This window comes from Macaca mulatta, chromosome 4 (genome assembly GCF_049350105.2).
Source record: "Macaca mulatta isolate MMU2019108-1 chromosome 4, T2T-MMU8v2.0, whole genome shotgun sequence".
NCBI lineage: Eukaryota > Metazoa > Chordata > Mammalia > Primates > Cercopithecidae > Macaca > Macaca mulatta.
The window spans coordinates 49429908-49450603 of NC_133409.1; the positions used below are offsets into that span (position 1 = coordinate 49429908).

At 40.9% G+C, this 20696-nt stretch overlaps 1 protein-coding gene across 3 annotated transcripts in view; it reads left to right on the forward strand.

Moving 5' to 3' along the window:
* Nucleotides 1-20281, forward strand: part of STX11 (syntaxin 11) — a 38069-nt gene extending 17788 nt beyond the window's left edge. For 2 of the 3 annotated variants that reach the window (XM_028846679.2, XM_028846678.2), the window contains exon 3: nt 18260-20281. In XM_028846679.2, coding sequence (XP_028702512.1) covers nt 18265-19128 — 864 coding nt within the window. In that variant the 5' untranslated portion in view covers nt 18260-18264 and the 3' untranslated portion in view covers nt 19129-20281. 3 annotated transcript variants of the gene reach the window in all.
* Nucleotides 20282-20696: the final 415 nt, after the last annotated feature.

The window sequence follows — 20696 nt, forward strand, 5'->3', positions numbered from 1 at the left end:
TTCAATAAGCTCTTCACATATCCACTATGTCATCTATAGGCACTTTTTCTGCAGTGTTAATGGTATCTTCCTTGTCAGTATTATCACAGTCATTTTCATTGAGAACCATTTCAGCGATTTCATCGTCAGTCAATAAATGAAGAACTGTAGCCTCCTTGTTGATGTTAAAAAAAACTTCATTGATATCTTCTTCCAGCTTACTGATTGACTCTGAAGGTATATTTTTTGCATTTGTAAGGAGGTCATACATCATTTTTTTCTCTCATCTGATATACGGAATTCCTTCAAAGTCACCACCTTGTTCATCATCATCACTGAACATAGTCACATACTGGAGCTTGTGCCAGGTATGCACAACTGTGTCTTTAGTCACGTGTTCTAAACATTGGCAACAGCATATATGGCATCCTCTCATGCTAAACTCCTTTTGAAAATCTTCTACACTCATGCCTCTGTTCACTGCTGCTAGCGTGCTGTTCAAGAAAGCATTATGTACTCCTCATTGATCTAAGGATGCCTTGTCACATGGATGAAGTAGAGAAGTCACGTTTTAGGGAAAGTACATGGCATAAACATTATTTTTTATGAGAATTTCCACTGGAGGATGAGCAGGACAGATGTGAAGGAATAACAAATTCTTGCAGTTGTCATCCAGTCTAACTTCCCTGCAGTGAACACAAGCTCCTGGTACCGAGTGCTTATGAAACTAATCATAAAAGATACCCCTGGTGATCCAAGCCTTTTTAGTAGCATGATAATGGGTTGATAAGAAATTCACTCCTTGGAAACAGCGAAGACACAAGCTTTTGCCTATCAGCCAGATTACACTTATGCATGCCTGCTGCATTAGTATATCCCAGCACAGTTGTTCTGTCCTTGGAATCCTTAATTCCTGTAGGGGCTGTCTCATCAGCTCTAGTCAGTGTCTTTCCGGGGCAATAACACCAAAACGGTGATGTTTTATCAGCATTGTAAACCTGTTCGGCGTCAAATTTTCATCAGCAATGACCTTGGCAAACTCATTAATGAATTTCTCTGCTGCTTTGTGTTCAGCAGATGCTTCATCACCACACATCTTTGAAAATTTGATGCTGTGTCTTTTCTTAAATTTCTGCAACCAGCCTTTTGATTATTTACAGTTTCCTTCAATTTTCAGTTCACTGTGATAGATCTTGCATGTTTATGATCAGTATACCATTAAGTGGCATGTGTTCATTGTGAGGCTGATGGATCCACCCTTTCAATACATGATCAAGATCTTCATTTCTAGCTTTATACAGTGCTTTCCTCCCTCCCCCTCTCTCTCTCTTCCTTTTTTCTCTCTCTTTTCTTTCCCTCCCTCCCTCCCTCCCTCCCTCCCTCCCTCCCTCCCTCCCTCCCTCCCTCCCTCCCTTCCTTCCTTCCTTCCTTCCTTCCTTCCTTCCTTCCTTCCTTCCTTCCTTCCTTCCTTCCTTCCTTCCTTCCTTCCTTCCTTCCAATGAGGTCTTGCTCTGTCACCCAGACTGGAGTGCAGTTGCATAATCATAGCTCACTGCAGCCTCAAACTCCTGGGCTCAAGTGATACTCCCACCTCATCCTTCTGAGTAGCTAGGACTGCAGGCACACACCACCACACCTGGCTTTTGTTTGTTTTTCATAGAGCCATAGTCTCACTATGTTGCTAGTATTGAACTCCTGGGCTCAAATGATCCTCCCGCCTTGGCCTCCCAACACTCTGAGATTGCAGGTGCGAGTCATCATGCATGGAGTGTTTACTATTTTTTAACATTAACTTTTGTTCATCATTTTCAGCATGGAACTTCAACAATTTATCTTTTTGTTTCTTCAGGTCATATAAGGTGGTCATTCCAACACCATATTTTTCTGTCTGGTTTCCCCAGTAGCTTGACTTTCTTTGCTACAGATAAACATAAATGCTTCCCCTTTTTCTTATCACTGTTACTCACAGAAGTATCTGCAGGCCTTTTTGACATTTTCAAAAATGTCAGAGCAGAGTATAAGCAAAGAGTCATAGTGATTAATACATGAAGTTCTTGGTGCCATGTGGGGCATGGTGGAGAATCTGCTGTTGGTGCATCCAGCCTGCTGTACATGTGCCATTTTATTGCCCTTTGTGTGTGTGTGCCCTTGTGAAGGGGTATCTGGGCATGTGCAGAAAAGATATACTGCAGCTGAAGGGGGATGGGAGGGTCTTTTTTCCCTTGGGAACACTGAGTAAACTGTGTGTTATGTACTTACTTGTGTTTTGACTGCGACTTGTCACATGAGGTCAAGTGTGGAATAGTCCCCTTGTGGCCAATGCTCAAAAAGTTTTAGATTTTGGAGCATTTCAGATTTCAGATTTTCAGATTAGGAATGCTCAATCTGTATTATTATTATTATGATATTTTACAAAGAGCATGGGTTGCTTTCATAATCAGAAAGAGATATTTTGCAATAAAATAGCTGGAAGAAAGGTATTTCAAACCTCAAATAATTGAGTAATGCACAGGTATTAGTGTTCACTTATGATCATAGATGAGACAGAAAATAAACTGTTAGTAGTGTAATTAACAAATGCATCATTTACACAAATAGTTACTACTCTACATTAGTTATTTGAGGGAATTTAAATCACAGGAATACATGACCATAGGTAACATATACAGAGTGCTCACTCTCTGCCAAGTTCTAGTCTAAGAGCGTTACATGGCTTACCTCATTTAATCCCCTCTACTATCCTATGAAGTAATTATTTATACATGGGGAAGACCAGGTATAGAGAAGATGGCCTACAACAATACAAAACATAGCAGAGGCTTGAAAAGTACTCATCAGTTAAGAATTGCACTCATCTGTTGAGAATTGCCCTAACTGTTGGGAACCCTGAAACCAGTGAGGAAACCCAGGCAAGACCAGGTAGCGTCAGAGGTGAGATGTGGATATGTCTCCACATAATTCCCCAGGCTTGAACACTTAGCCCCTCTCCTGTACGTCCCTGAGTAGATGTGGAGTTCTAAGCTGATCCTACAGCTTTGAAAAGAAGTATCCTGATAGCCGTTAACATTTTGAAAGGGGTAAGGCCATAATAAACTTCTGAAATTCCTTAGAAACCTAGTTCACATCCCACTAATTTTTGCTGTTTTTTGCATGGCAGCAGGAAACATCTCTGGTCCAGTCTTTGATGATGAAGGAAACTTTGGGATGTGGCAGTGGAGTTGTGTTGTTTGGGAAGTTGCACTGTGCCTACGTACTGTTTATTTTGGTGAGCTGAATGATAGACTTGTGATGTACTTCAAACTATCCACTTCCATTTAAAAACTGGCTGTTCAGGTTCTCAAAACCTCTTATTAGACTGAAACTCAGCCAAGGTTAAAACTGCCAAGTATCTCTGTACTTTCCTGACCCCGCTGCTCAAGGACTCCTATTTAGCACACTGTATTATCGAACAGCTTTTGCAGAGTGTTTGTGTGGAAGCTGTGTGTGTGTGTGAGATAATCTTTTTTTTAGCATATTTTTTTTCTCCTCACCATGTTTATGACCACAGTCTTCAAAAAACAAACAAACAAAAAAGAAGCGCTGTCTTCAGACGTGTTAAGAAACATGTGCTTTTAAAAAATGTGTATGCTTTACATTAACTTTTGCATACAATATGAGTAGAATATCACAAAGGTCTACTGAATTAAAATCAAGATATTAATATATACCTTAAGTCACAATTATTGGATAGGTGGCATACTTCATAAGGACAACTATTTGGTTCATGTTGCTTATGTTTGTGTTTTAAAATCATAGTTATAAACTTTTGTTTTAAATGCATGACAATTTACTTTCCAGAAATTATAATTTATCCATGATTCACAACAGCCTCCAAGTCTTCTTTAAAGAAGAATACACCTTAAGGAGCATAGAGAAACACAAGGAGAGGTGTATCAGGTAGCTTTGTCAGTATAACAAGCCACCCCCAAATAACAATTTTCTGTTTCTCATGGATGCAAGGATTAAATGAGATAATCCATGTAAACCTTCCACAACAGTCTCTGGCAGATAGTAAGCACTAGTGCTTCTTCCACGGATCTCCCCGGGACTCAGTCATGCAGCTGTAGAGGTGGGTTAGCTGGGGGCTAGCCTAGCTCTCCATGCCGTCTTCATCCTCCGGGAGGCTAACCTGAGCTTTCTCACATAATGGTTTCGGTGTGCCCAGGGCGGATAAGCCCCAAGGTACTAGTGCTGTTGAAGCCTCTGCTTGCTCCATGTTTGCTCCCATCCTCTTGGTCAAAGCACGTCTCATGGCCAAGGGTAGAGAAACTGATTCAAAGGGCAGAGAGACTGACACCACTTCTTGATGGGAGGTGCTGCTAAGAATTTGTTGCCATTTGTTGTAATCAAGTATAGTCTGTCGCTGACAAAAATTATTCACATTTCTCTTGCAAGAAAAATATGCTCACTCCCATCCCAGGATTCCCCAAAGTCTCATCAGATTATAGTATTAGCCTCGAAGTCTAGAGACTCACGCCTGATCTGCATAAGATCTAGATACAGTTCAAACTCCTCAGAGATAGCTCTTCTTATGCTGATCCTCTTGATCCCAAGACAATGAACAGGCTGTCTTTCCCATACACATTCAACATATAATGATGAGATAGGAAAAGGATAACAAAAGTAGACACCCCATTAAAAAACAAAATAAAGCCATTAACAGGATTCATATGACAATCACTGGTCCATAGCAATTCTGTCCAAGTACATGTTACCAGGTGCTCCTGCTCCTGGACTAGGCCATGTTCCTTGATTAGGACCCAGCTCTGCTTTTCAGAAGTGGTTTCCTGGTTTATAGTCCTCCACTGCTCTTGGCTCTACCCTCTGAAACTCTTCTTTTCCCACAACAAATGGCTTATTTTTGTTCCTAAATAGCTTCGTTGGCCTAGATCCTGATCATAAAAAGTTGGGGACCCAGAGGCCTCTTTTCCTTTGAAAAGTTTTTGTATTTTTAGGCCAAGATTGTGTGTGTGCTTGTTAGTAAAATTCTCTTAAAAACTTTATGGATTTCCAAATAATCTAATTAGGCTCCATTCCCCTAAAACCTACGTTCATAATTGTTTTCATGTTAGACCTCTGTCTACTTCAGGCTGAGGATCAGATTGTTTGAGACAACACACTTAGAGTCTTAGAGCTCACTTTGTCTAGCTGAGAAGGTCTTCGAGCCACCTTATTCAATTTTACCAAGGTCTTTAAGGCCATTTCTTACTTAGAATTGTTTCTTCCAGTTGAAGAAACTGGAGAGATAAAAAGTTTTTATTTTCCTATCTTGTGATAGGAAAATAGAGAGAAACCAGAAAGGTTTTCTCTAAATAATGCTTGCAAACTAAATGATTCAATTTTTAGTTTGTCTCTATCTTGCAGAACTTCTGTGTAGTTATAGACACACTCAAACACTTTCAATTGTCTGGAGATCTTTGCAGCGAGATGCAAAATTCATACCAACATTTTCAGCCTTTGGAGCTGCCATAGGCAACAGTGTTGTCAAGTGTTTGGCTGCCTGTGATATGGGCTGCCTTTTCCCCTGACTGCTCTCGCAGTTTCCTCACCACTGCCACCCTCCTCTGACAGTCTGCATGCCGTCTTTCCAGTTTTCCTTAACAGTTACATCACTGCTTTTTGCCTGCTGTCTGGTGCCAAAGCCAAGGCGGAATGTTTTAGGTTTCTGTTCTGGCAGCGTGCCACTTCTAGGTACCAATTTTTCTGTTGTTTAGCTTATGCTGCATAAGAAACTGCTACCCATTTTGGTGGTTTCAAACACAACGATTTATTATTTCTCACTTTCCTGTTGATTGCCTGAGCAGTCTTCTGTTGGGCTCTCCTCGGCTTCTTCATTTTCAGTCTTTTGGTGGGTTAGCTGGTGGCTGTGCTCAGCCTCGAGTACTGCTCAGCTGGGCATCATCTTCCTGCAGGCTATCCCAGGCTTCGTCATATAGTGGAATTAAGGTAACCAATAGCAAGCCTTTTTGCACAAGTGCTTTTCAAACCTCTGCTTGCATCATATTTGCTAATATCTTAATACTCAAAGCAAATCTCAGTCTCATAGCCACCCTCAAACTCAAGGAGTTGAGAAATAGTCTGTACCTCTTGATCAGAGAAGCTGCAAAGATTGTGTAATAAGAATATTTTTATTTTTATTTTGAGACAGGGTCACGCTGTCATCCAGGCTGGATTGCAGTGGTGTGATCTCAGCTCACTGCAACCTCTGTGTCCCAGGTTCAAGTGATCTTCCAGCCTTAGCCTCCTGAGTAGCTGGGACTGCAGGTGTGTACCACCACACCCAGCTAATTTTTGTGTTTTTGTAGAGCTGGATTTTGCCATGTTACCCAGGCTGGTCTTGAACTCCTGAGTGCAAGCGATCCACACACCTTGGCCTCCCAAGCCAGGATTACAGGTATGAGCTCCTGTGCCTGGCCAGAATTTTTTTTTTTGCAACCTTTCACAAAGAGTATGTACAAAGTCAAGGGGAAAGAATGGGGCCACCTAGGAGGTCAGATCAAGAATGTGGGATGAGAACAGATGCTCACCACATCATGGAAATAATCTTGGTTGATGCTTTCATGGTTCAGATACTATCTGGTACTACAATACTAAAATTAGGCCAGGCACAGTGGCACACATCTGTAATTACAGCACTTTGGGAGGTTGAGGCAGAGGGGGATCACTTGCGCTCAGGAGTTGGAGACCAGCCTGGGCAACAGGCAAAACCCCATTTCTACAAAAAATACGTAAATTAGCCCGTAGTCCCAGCTACTCGGATTTGCAGTTTCCGAGTGGATCACTTGAGGCCAAGAGTTCGAGACCAACCTGGCCAATGTAATGAAACCCTGTCTCTACTAACAATGCCAAACATTAGCTGAGCGTGGTGACATACGCCTATAGTTTCAGCTACTCAGGAGGCTTAGGCATTGCTAAACATGTGAGGCAGAGGCTGCAGTGAGCCATGATTGTGCCACTGTACTCCAGCCTGGACAACAGAGTGAGACCCTGTGTCAAACAATAATTATAATGATAATATAGTAAAATTAGTAATCATTTGTTGAAGTCTCAACATATGCTACTCTCATGAAAATGCTTTATACATGTTAGAATTTTATTGCTATAAATGGAAATGGCAATTACATCGGAGTTTTTTCCACTTCGCTAATAACATTTTTTTTTCTTCTGCCTCAGCCTCCCGAGTAACTGGGACTACTGGCACACGCCACCACACCCAGCTAATTTTTGTATTTTTATTAGAGATGGGGTTTCACCATTTGGCCAGGCTGATCTTGAACTCCTGAACTTAGGTGATCCACTCACTTCAGCCTCCCAAAGTGCTGGGATTGCAGGCATGAGCCACCGCATCCGGCCTTAATAACACTCTTTTAATCATTATTTGTGTGTTAATATAACGAGCCTCTCTTTCCTCATCTTTACAGTGAAGGCACTGTGCAAGTTCATCATTAGTCTTTTTCTGCTCTCACTTCCTTTGATTTTACTTAACATGGTTGTTGGGTTGATTAAGGGAGGAACACAATAAGGAGCTGCTCCTTACCTGCCCGACTTCCACCCCCGTGGAGAAATAAGAAAGGAAAAGCAGGCAGAGGCCAGAGGGTCTCATTAGTGACGATAAAGACAAGGTTGGAAGATGTGGCTTACATCTGGGGGACTGTGCTTTCTGATCTTGAAGCCAGCATTAGCTGGATTTACCCTCCCTGGCCAGAGCTGATTTCACCCACCCCACCCAAGGGTACTGCAGAGACAACACAGTTTCTCTGGTAAACCCACTTTCAGGAGAAAGAAACAAGCAGCCAGGCTACTGCAGACAGGTTCTTCTTTTAGATTCACTAATTAGATAAGCAACTCCATGCCCCTTTGCAGGAGTAGGTGGAGAGGGATGCCAGAGAAGGGAAGAAACAGAGCAGAGAATATTGCTCCTTAACAACACTAGCGCCTCCCAACCTAGCACCTCCCCACACTAGCACCTCCCACCCTAACTCCCCCAACAGCTTCAATGCAGGATTGAGTGGAAAGGGCATGAACTCAGGACCTGGACAGATGTGAGTTTAAATCCCAGCCTTCTCTCTTACTCACTGGGCAAACTTACCTTTTCTGAGACCCAGATAGTAGTAAATTGAAAATGATGTTACCCTCCTCCCGAGGTTATTGTGAGGATTGTGGTGGATTTTATATCAGTTCTCCAGCACAGTGACTGGTTTGGGGTGCACACAGTCTGTCACTGAGATTCATTTTTCTTTCCTTGCTTTACGGAGCGGGCTGATTCTAGAGGGCTGCAGACCCACGCAGAAGCTTACTATTATTGAATGTTTGCTTCTCAAATTTCTTTGCTTGCCACAGTCTGCAAAGGGAGTGAGATGATTGTCAGTGGTAAGTGGAGACAACTGAGGAAGGGTTTGTTATTTTAACTCCCAGGAAAGAGAAACATTTTAAATCAAATAAAACTGTATCACTACATGATTCAAAGATGTTAATAATGGCCATTTGAGTCATCAATAAATTGTGTCCAATACTCTCTTTTTTAAAAAAGCAAGGAAGTGTGTCCATACATTTTAGAAGAGGATTTCCAACAAAGATAAGTAGATGCCTTTGACATTTGAAGGGAGAAACTTCAGTTACTGTAAAGGTTACTTACATGGAAAACCCTCATGCATTGATGATGTTAGATAACTCAGATATTTCTGCACCTTCAGTAAAAGATATCAGCCATATATAAGAATATTTTTTTTCTGGAAGAATTTAACAGGAGTAACCAGGCAATGAGACTAGAATAAGTGGCTCAAAGGACACTGTTTACGAGAAGGGGGAATAGATAAAGGAATGTAAAAGTTCTGTGAACTTTTCCTTAACTGGTGTTATAAGCTGGAAAAGAAAAGTTCATTGATGATTCTGGAAACTCCATGGATTTCTCCCTTTAAAAGATACTTCATGGAATAGTTACAAAATATAAAGGAATTACTTAAAGGCATATACATTTTCCAGCTGGACTCAAAATCTATTCCCCATCATTTTTTAAACATAGATCTTCAGTGTATTTTCCAGGCAAAATTTTGCTTCACATTCCAGGGCCAAAGGGAAATCAGATGTAAGATTACAACAACTGTTTTGGTTTGTAAATACTAATAGAGATACAAGTGGAAAAACTTGCATAGATGACTTGAGCCTTGATCCTTGACCCTTGAGTGCCCCTGTCTTTATCCCTTAGAAAGCTCATCTACTGGCTGGGCGCAATGTCTCACGCCTGTAATCCCTAGCACTTGGGGAGGCTGAGGCAGGCGGATCACAAGGTCAGGAGTTTGAGACCAGCCTGGCCAATATAGTGAAATCCCAACTCTACTAAAAATACAAAAAAAAATTAGCCGGGCATGGTGGCGCACACCTCTAATCCCAATAGGAGGCTGAAGCAGGAGAATTGCTTGAACCTGAAAGGCGGAGGTTGTAGTGAGCCAAGATCACATTGCACTCCAGCCTGGGAGTCCTTTTTTTCTTTCTCTAAAAAAAAAAAAAAACAGAAAGAAAGAAAGCTCATCTACTGTCCTTTCCTGTTGTGGCTTCTATGCACCCGACTGTAAACTTTATGTCTCCAAGTATCTGTGCTCTGTTATTTCACAGAGTTAATAATTTTATGGATTTTTGGAAAGTTGTGGTGACTTACTCCCTGTTTTTAGGGCTGTAACCACTGAAGTGTTGCAATGTTGGGGAAACTCTGATATGAAGAAACTTGTGTGGGAAAGAAAGTAGTGATTCTAGTGGTGACAATATTTCCATGTGTTAATCCAGATCTAAGAATTAGATGCTAATAATTGTTCCTAATAGAAAAGCTCAATTAGGGAATACGTTTTCTATTAGACTAACGATTTTAAAAGAAACTTGTGGTGAGTTTAGGAAAAAGAAGCTAGTGTAGCTTGGTGGATTACACATGGACCCTCAAGTCACACTTTCGGGATTTCTATCTCAACTCCATAACTGTGTGACTTTAGGCAAACTGCTTAAACTCATTAGGTCTCAAACCTGTAGACTGGGGATGATAATACCTCGTAAGGGATAAATGAGTTAATACCTGCACATTGCTGGCACTGCATTTGGCATTTTACAAATACTTAATAAATGTTTACTGTAGAGCAGAATATATGAAACCTACACAGGAGTAGCTGCTTTGATTTCCCGTGCATTTCTACAGAAAGCATCTGAAAGCATATTGCTAAAAGTGAAATCCCAACTGCCCACTGGCTGTTTATCAACTGTGCAGATCAAACTGCCTTTTTCTGTTCACACACCGGCAGAAAATTCTGATTGAGGAAACTGAAAAGTGAATTATGTCAGAGGGCATCAAATGAGTAGAGTGATTGAAAAGTAGAGACTATCTCCTCCAGAAATGCTTTGAATAACTCCTACCTGCTTTCTGCTTTAGAGCAAAGACAAAGCAAGAGACATTTAAAAATGATTTCTTCTAGCCTCAGACTTTTATCGTTATTAAACCATTTCAATTAATACTCTTCAACCTTTCAAATTTTGCTTTGAATGAGCCCTAAGACAATATTAAACGTGTTCTTGCCCAATGCACTTTAAGATACGATACAAGGTTTTTTTGTTTTTGTTTTTGTTTTAAATTAACTTTGGAGCAGCAAGAAAACTAGAACTATTCATTAGGAACTTTTTAGTTTTAACCTGTAATGTTTAGATATTCAAAGAATAGTGTTTCCCTCTGTATCAGTCTGTTTTCATGCTGCTGATAAAGACATACCGGAGATTGGGCAATTTACAAAAGAAAGAGGTTTAATGGACTTACAGTTCCACATGGCTGGGGAGACCTCACAATCATGGTGAGGCAATGGTGAGGCATGGTGAATGCAAGAAGAGCAAGTCACATCATATGTGGATGGCGGCAGACAGAGTGAAAAAGACGCAAAAGCAGAAACCCCTAATAAAACCATCCGATCTCATGATACTTATTCACTACCACCAGAACAGTATGGGGGAAACCACCCCCATGATTCAATTATCTCCCACTGGGTCCCTCCCACAACACATAGGAATTATGGGAGTACAATTCAAGATGAGATTTGAGTGGGGACATAGAGCCAAACCATATCACCCTCTTAGATGTGTCATTTTAAATATCAAGAAACAGAGCACCAGTTTTACTCATTTGAGTGAAATTATTGTTTGTGAACCTGTTGGGGAAAGTCCGTTTGTTGTTCTTCAAGGGCTGTGTTACTATGGGGTATGCTAGAAAGGAACTGCTAAATTACAATGACACTGTGCCTGTAGAATTTCCAGGTGCCTCTGGTGGCGGGGATTTGTGGGCAGGAGAGACTGGATGAGGTGGTTGAGAAAGGTGTACACAGGGCGACCCCATGGGGCTGTGCAGGTTGTGATCTCACCATGGATGAGAGAGGCTGGCAATCCAACCATGCTCAGCTCACCAGGCCACATGCCCTGGAGCAGGGCTGCATCCACCCACAGAAAGGGGCCCTTTCCTAGCTTTCACAAAGATACTATATAAGCCGTACACAAAGCCTCATTAAGGCACCCGATAGACCAATAGTGGACCTTCTGATTTGTAATAGTCACTTTAATCATACTTTTACAATTGGTATAAAATTAGGACATAGGAGATATGTCATAGAATCTGAAAATCAGAGCTTGGGTACCGTGGGGAAGTCCTGTATGGAGTGTATATCTTGGGGACAGGATCTGTTTTGCTTCTGAAATAACTGAATTCCATTTGCAAAGACTCTCTCTCTTTCTTTCTCTTTCTGTTTCTCTCTCTCCCGATCTCTCTCTCTCTCTGTGTGTCTGTGTGTGTGTGTGAGAGAGAGAGAGAGAGAGATGTGTGCGTGTTTCTGTATCTATAAGCTGATCCCCATAATAAGCTTCACAAGGTTTGCTGTGTGCCTTGAGCTTGTCTGTATTGCATATTCCCATATCTGAAAATTTCTCACTACTTGTAAAACCATTTTAACATCTTGCTGTGAAACGGGAAAAGGTTTGTTTCCTGGTTTTGGCAAAATTTGCTGAATGCATATGTTAGTCTTTTGGGGCTGCCTAATAAAGCTTCCCCTTTATGATCAGAGAGATACTATATATTTCATTTATAAATGATTCCCTTAGAGGCATGTTGGGAACAATGACTTTCACAGTTGTTCTTTGCAGCATCCACTGTCTTAGTTATTGATGTGTGATATGGTGTGGCTGTGTCCCCACCAAATCTCAACTTGAATCGTATCTCCCAGAATTCCCATGTGTTATGGGAGGGACCCAGGGAAAGGTAATTGAATCACGGGGGTTGGTCTTCCCTGTGCTATTCTCGTGATAGTGAATAAGTCTCACGAGATCTGATGGGTTTATCAGGGGTTTCTGCTTTTGCTCCTTCCTCATTTTCTCTTGCCACCACCATGTCAGAAGTGCCTTTCACCTCCCACTGTGACTCTGGGGCCTCCCCAGCCATGTGGAACTATAAGTACAATTAAACCTCTTTTCTTCCCAGTCTTGGGTATGTCTTTATCAGCAGTGTGAAAACAGACTAATACAATGTGGTTGTCATCTCCACTCTTTGGTCTTCTGAGGTAGGCAGAAACCTGCTTTCTGATTGTTCCTTCGTGATATGACAGAAAATTTTAAGATTCTATGTGCCAAATATAGTAGGCTCTTCAAAGCAGGATCTAAGTCTCAATGGCTAGAACATTTAACTAATAGAATATCACCATCCTTCCTTGTTCTCTGTGAATGCTATCAGAGAATTTATTCATGTACCTGAGGGTGCCTCATCATAGTAAGCTCAGTTTTCTATTTTATTCATACTCTCCTTTAGTCAATGCCCGCAACAATTATAATTTTCCATCATAAAATGAAGGGATCAGAATAAACTATTTCAAACGTTCTTGATTCCTTTTCCTTTTGAGCTTCAGAGATTGTTTTTATGAGAATGAGTTTTCAGCTGACTTTCTTATTTAGCCTCCATACCAGGGAGCCAGAAGGCAGTGCTTATGAAAGCTACCATCTTTCCAGTGGGGAAGAGAGGCCAGTAGCTACCCCTTTTCCTTCCCTATCAGTTTTTTGCTCATCGAGACTGCCCCCAAGCTATAGGAATTATTATAAGTTCTCCAGAATTGCATGATAATTATGAATAAAAAGCTGATATGGGTCAGGTGCAGTGGCTTATGCCTGTAATACCAGAACTTTGTGAGGCCGAGGCAGGTGGATCACCTGAGATCAAGAGTTTGAGACCAGCTTAGCCAGCATGGTGAAACCCCGTCTCTATTAAAAGTAAAAAACTTAGCTGGGCATGGTAGTGCATGCCTGTAATTAAAGCTGCACAGGAGGCTAAGGCAGAAGAATCACTTGAACCCGGGAGGTGGAGGTTGCAGTGAGCCGAGATTGTACCACTGCACTCCAGCCTGGGCAACAGAGCAAGATCACCTCAAAAAAAAAAAAAAAAAAAAGCTGACATGATAGGTAGGTATCTATGGAATGGGTCCCAAATTTGGGTATGCATTACAATCAGCTGGAGATCATCCTAGGCCTACCAAATCAGAAACTCTAGGTGCCCAGGCATCTGTAATCTTTGAAGCTCTCCAGATGACTCTGTCACCTCCTGCAGACTGAGGACCACTGAGCTGCCATCATCTCTTTGTTCCTTTGTTTTCTCTTACACAAAACTTCATTGCTCAATGAAAAAAGGCTTAAGCAATTCCCCCTTCCTTCCTTATTGGATCTAGTTTTCAGTACAGATTATATGCATGCCTGAAAAGAAAATTAGAAAGCAGAAGCAGATTTTTGGTAGTTGGTTATCAATTTTCTTTTGAATCCTTTACCTCCATGCAAATCGAAGCAGGACTTATTTTTTAGCAACTTGATTAATGCAATTTACCAAAGTTTATTACACTATCCTTTATTATAATAGGACAGGAAGGTCAGTGGAATTGTCTTATTTTTCTTTCTCATTTACCATAGTTCTCTTTCTAGGAATTCATAGTACAGAATCAAGCTATGGGATATATAGGTTATTTTGATGCTCTATTTGTGCCCACTTCTATATTTTTGTAAAACTTCAGCAATGTGTACACTTTTAACCTTTTAGGAGACATTCTTAGGAATAGCAGTCTCTTCATTGACTCTCTGTTGTACTTTTCCTAATGTTTGCTCCCTGGTGACCAGAAGACCTTCTATGTCAGTGCAGGCAACTCATCTGAGGCTGGCTGAGCCAAGAAAGGTGGGCAGGAAGGCAAGGTGAAGGCCCCCTTCTCTCCTTGACCACACCTCAGTAGAGAATCTTTACATCTCCTATACCCTTTCTTTTTCTCTTGTTAGCACATTATGGACTTGCGCCTTCACATGAGCTTGGGCCCTTACCTGTTTTATAATTTGTTATCTATGAATTTATGGTTGTTCAATCTTGAGAAGGAATGACTGTCCCTGGACATCTTCCAAAACCATTTTCTATATGGTTGAATTGTATTCGACTCTTCATATTGTGATGAGATGATTTCCCCTAATAGCTTTTTAATGGCTCTAGGAGAGCAATACAGAGCACAGGACCTGTCTAGGATGAGCAGGATACCTACAAATGATCCCTAGTGCCCCAGGGCATGGCACAGTCCCTTATCTCTACCCGTTTCCTTCCATTGAAGTGCCTTGTAAGGCTTGGCCAAGATGTGAGGAAGGAAGGCATCTGTCACCTATTCTTGCCTTGTTCATCAAAATGCATCCATTCCATCTCATCCACTTGTTGCAAGGTAGACTATATTGGGTACTAACTTAAGCAGATGGGTACAGCTCAACTCTATGCAAACTAGCTAATGTGCTTTCCCCAGGTAGCACAAAATGTTAACTTGACTGCAATGCATAGACTAAGTTGCTAAGGAGTTAGTCCTTTAAACAAATAGTGTTTATTGTTTTGTATGGGTTTTAAAATTATGAAATCTGTATAGACATTATAAAAATTTTGGAAAATACAGAAAAGCAAAAGTAAGCAATTTAAACCATGTATAATTCCACAACTGAAAGAAAACTATAGTTAACATTTTGATGTGTATTTTTCAAGTCTCTGTTTCAGAATGCTGCACATTCTCTTTCTCCATAACTACTTTTTCTGCCTAACAGAGTATAAATGCTTTTCATGCCATTAGATAGCCTTCTAAACTCTGTGACTCATGTAGAAGCCAGGACCTCATTATTGTGCATTCAACTTATTTCTGAATTTCTGTAAAAACAAGGTGGTGATTAAAATATTTAGAGCAATGAGTTTCATACACTTTTGCATTATATCTTTAGAATAAATGCACATGTCAAAACAAATGCACACTTGAAAAGCTTTTGATACATATTACTAAACTCTTCCAGAAAGATTCTATCAATTACCAATTTTTAGAAATAATTAATAGACTTTATTTGCAAAATCATTAAGTTGCAAAAACAAAGACACCACAGGAGTTTTAAATTAGACTATTTTTTTAATCTAGAAGAAAATTTAATTTAATTGCTTAGTTCAGCAGAACCTGAGAGAGGTCTCAGGACCCTGAATGATAATATTGATTATATTATTTTATTTTATTTCATGTTTTTAAGTTCCGGGGTACAGGTGCAAGATGTGCAGGTTTGTTACATAGGTAAATATGTACCATGGTGGTTTGCTGCACAGATCATCCCATCACCTAGGTATTAAGCCCAGCAAGCATCAGCTCTTTTCCCTAATGCTCTCCCCTCCCCTGCCCTTCCCCGACAGGCCCCACTATGCATTATTCCCCTCCCTGTGTCCAGGTGTTCTCATTGTTCAGCTGCCATTTGTAAGTGAGAACATGCAGTGTTTGGTTTTCTGTTCATGCATTACTTTGCTGAAGATAATGGCTTCCAGCTTCATCCATGTCCCTGCAAAGAACATGATCTCATTCCTCTTTATGGCTGTATAGTACAGTCTAACATTGATGGGCATTTGGGTTGGTTCTGTGTCTCTGCTATTGTGAGTAGGGCTGCAGTGAACATTCACATGCATGTGTCTTTATAATAGAATGATTTATATTCCTTTGGGTATATACTCAGGAATGGGATTGCTGGCTCAAATGGTATTTCTGGTTCTAAATCTTTGAGGAATTGCCACACTGTCTTCCACAATGGTTGAACTAATTTACATTCCCACCAACAGTGTTAAAGCATTCCTATTTCTCCACAGCCTCCACCAGCATCTATTGTTTCTTGACATTTTAATAGTCACCATTCTGACTGGCATGAGATGGAATTACCAGTATGTTTTAAGAGTTCCCAGAATGCTTACCCATTTGAAAAATTATTGTTTTTAAAAAACTCATGCTAACTCTGTGGGCAAAAAAATTCTCAGCAGTTTAATTTGCATTTCCTTGTTTAATACAGAAGTCTTTTGTGACTATATTTTTATACTTTTGCTAAGGATTATTTCGTGCAGTGGTTAAGTGGTGCTGTTCTAAAGCCTGAGTGTTCACTTACTGGTGACCTTGAGTAAATTCCTTGATCTCCCTATGGTCACACCAACTCTGATAATGGCAGTACCTACTCATAGAATCTGTGTGAAGACTAAAGAGGGTATCACATGAAAGATGCCTAGAAAATATCAGGCATATATAACATACGTTTATGTTCTCTGTCATTTATATCTTCTCTGAATTGCCCTTTCACTGTCTTGGGGTAAGTAGATTTTTTGGTAGCTTAGAAATATATATATATTAAGTATCTTAACCCATTGTCTGTCATATATTATAATTTCTCCCCAGTTGGTGGTTTGTCTTTCAATTTTGTTCAAAGTGAGGAAACAGTTGAATATCAAGAAATTCAGACCAAGGGAAGGCATAGTTTTGGTCCTGGATCTTTATTCTGCCTGTCAACCATACTGCTAGGAGAATCATCTTCCCCATCATTGAGAACGTCTGGTATTGATTATAGCCACCAGATATCAGAAATGGTGGCACTTTAAGCAGCTTATATTGTTATATTAAAAATCACCATCATAGATAAAACTTCTGCTTAATTTATGTAAATAATGATCACGGTAGATGAAAGGCCATGGTTAATATTTCACCATTTTCCATTTATCACCAAATCCAACTTGTCAGCATTACATTAGTGGTGATATAAAATGAATTACTTCAACTTGAAAGAAGCTTTTAATTTGAGACCAAGAACCCTGATAGACTGTGTAACCATTAAGTGTTATTACTTTTCCCCTCTTTGCTGCAAATTGTGTAGTAGAAAAGGAATCTTTCTCATCATGAAGTCTCATGTATAAACTCAAGATGTTCCCTATATTAGCATATATACATGCTACTAAAAATGGAAGTTTTTTACTTCACTGAAAAACAATATGGACATAGAGACTATTACTTTGCCTTATTAAGCAGAGGAATTACCAGAACCATCCTTGTAAAAACATGAACATTCTGCCTGAGCTGCCAATTTGTTTCAAAAAGGTATTAAAAGTGGGCAAACATTGCTGCTACATGATGAATGAATGGGAATGTGTTATATTATTGCTACTAGGCCACATATGATTGGAATTTTCCATATGAAAGCATTTTAAAAAGCAGTGTTATTTACAATGATTATCATTAGGGAATGATATTGAAAAGAGGAGTCAGGAAACCTCAACTTCTAAATTTTACACTTAGATTTCTGTATTTTGTTGTTATCATTTTACCTTAAGCATGTTTTACTTTTACAACATCTTTAAGAGAAAAAAAATTAAATCATGATTTGCATGGTAACTATTTTAAGAGTTGTTAGTATGTACAGGAGGGGATGCTTACCAGTGCTGAAATAGACACAAAATAGGCAACATTTAGATGTTGGCCCCAAGGCCTTGTAGATTGTCCTCAATTAAAAATGCTTAAGTTTGCAAGTCTTTTTTCTTTTTTCCTTTTTTTTTTCCTGTGTCTGTTTTAATTTGCGATGATTGAAAAACATAAAGCAAGAAAAAGAGATGGTTTCCCAATGCAATCTAAAATTTTAAATTGTTGATTGAGTTCTAGACGGCTATGATACTGAACTGCAGGTGCATATGGGCCTTAAAATGCAACTGTTTCATGTTGTCCAGTCATCTTATTTATTTCCTTGTAAGCAAAATGTCAGAACATTTAGCTCCTTTAGTGCACTTATTTCCCACACCTAGGAATAAAAAATTGGGACTGCTGAGTAAAATGTTAAGTTTCAATCCCTTGTAGGCAAATACTTCACTCTCAATAGAGAAATTTAACTGAATTATCTCTACTTGCAGGCAAAATGAAAGACCGGCTAGCAGAACTTCTGGACTTGTCCAAGCAATATGACCAGCAGTTCCCAGACGGGGACGATGAATTTGACTCGCCCCACGAGGACATCGTGTTCGAGACGGACCACATCCTGGAGTCCCTGTACCGAGACATCCAGGACATCCAGGATGAAAACCAGTTGCTGGTGGCCGACGTGAAGCGCCTGGGAAAGCAGAACGCCCGCTTCCTCACGTCCATGCGGCGCCTCAGCAGCATCAAGCGCGACACCAACTCCATCGCCAAGGCCATCAAGGCCCGGGGCGAGGTCATCCACTGCAAGCTACGCGCCATGAAGGAGCTGAGCGAGGCCGCCGAAGCCCAGCACGGCCCGCACTCAGCGGTGGCGCGCATCTCGCGGGCGCAGTACAACGCGCTCACCCTCACCTTCCAGCGCGCCATGCACGACTACAACCAGGCCGAGATGAAGCAGCGCGACAACTGCAAGATCCGCATCCAGCGCCAGCTGGAGATCATGGGGAAGGACGTCTCGGGCGACCAGATCGAGGACATGTTCGAGCAGAGCAAGTGGGATATGTTCTCCGAGAACCTGCTGGCTGATGTAAAAGGCGCGCGGGCCGCCCTTAACGAGATCGAGAGCCGCCACCGCGAGCTGCTGCGCCTGGAGAGCCGCATCCGCGACGTGCACGAGCTCTTCTTGCAGATGGCAGTGCTGGTGGAGAAGCAGGCAGACACCCTGAACGTCATCGAGCTCAACGTACAAAAGACGGTCGACTACACCGGCCAGGCCAAGGCGCAGGTGCGGAAGGCCGTGCAGTACAAGAAAAAGAACCCCTGCCGGACCCTCTGCTGCTTCTGCTGTCCCTGCCTCAAGTAGCAGGCCGGCCCGGGCCGCCACCGCCCATCCCAGACCATGGAGCACGCTGGGAAGGACGCACCATCTCTGCCCTGCAGGGAGTTGCCCCAACTCTTTCCGGAACTCAGTCTTTAGAGAAGAAACGCGAGGTTCAAGAATTGCAAACAAGCCCGTGCTTGGAAAGATGGTTAGTTGATGCCGTCCAATGGTTCTTCAGTAAAGATAGATTCCTACAAAGTTGTGCAATGTCATTATATGTCACCTTGCACTCTTAGCCTCTAGACAGAAGCCAAGTAAGGAACTGACGTTGTATCTAACTGTAGGGTGAATGTCTGAGGCCTGCCTCCTAATAAAAATTCAAGGAAGGAGTCAGTTGTTCATCTGCTAATAGAATGAACTCATGATGGAAACTTCAGTTCATTTGCTTTGTCCTGAAAATTCCCTGGTTCTGTTCCATTCTGAGCGAAACTGGCCTTGGGAAAAACCACGTTCTTCCTTTCCGATTCTTCATCCGGTCTATGCTATGCGATTCCTCCCCAAATATGGATCTTATTTCTGCTCATTTCCCCTACTTATTAAAATCACACCAAACCCTTACTATTTTCTTATCTCTTTCACTTTTTAAATATCTTTCACCAGGTTATATTTTGGGATTATTTTTCCAAATATTTTTAAGCACTGAATCGAACAAGCACTCAAATTGAAGTATTAGTCATGTTTTATGTATTTTTCACTGATAAAAATTATTTAACATTTTTCTTTTTACTTGATTACATATGCACATGTATTTGTAAATGTAAAATACTAATATTCACTAATGTATGTACATAATGATCAATTGGTTTAACTTCTTTTATGTAAGTATGGTATATAAATTTCAAGAACACTTTTTTGGCTGTTGGTGTTGGTTTGCTTGTTTTGAGTTTGTTTCACTCCAGTTTGCCCCTTCATAGTCCAGTTTGGGTCAAAACTTCATGTTAAACAACTCTGCATTGGTTATGGTGGTAGACATATGACGGTAGAAAATGTATACAGAGCTAGAGACAACTAACATTCTTGGAAATACTGCTTTTGTTTTACTGTGGACCATTCCTTTCATGCATTGAAATGGAGAAATTTAAAGTAAAAGAATTCCGTTTTTCAAGCAAGCTTAATAAACATTACATTATACATATATTTTTATACATCTGTCTTGATCATTTAGTTTACTTTCTCAATTATTGTCAAAATTTTTTTTTCCTTTTTTTTTGTTTTTGAGATGGAGTCTCACTCTGTTGCCTGTGGAGTGCAGTGGCGGGACCTCGGCTCACTGCAACCTCTGCCTCCCAGGTTCAAGCGATTCTCCTGACTCAGCCTCTGGAGTAGCTGGGACTACGGGCACATGCCACCATGCCTGACTAATTTTTTGTGTTTTTAGTAGAGACAATGTTTCACCATGTTAGCCAGGATGGTTTTGATCTCCTGACCTCGTGATCCGCCCGCATCGGCCTCCCAAAGTGCTGGGATTACAGGCGTGAGCCACAGTTCCTGACCTTTTTTTTTTTTCGCTTTTGAGACAGGGTCTCCCTTTGTCACCCAGGCTGAAGTGC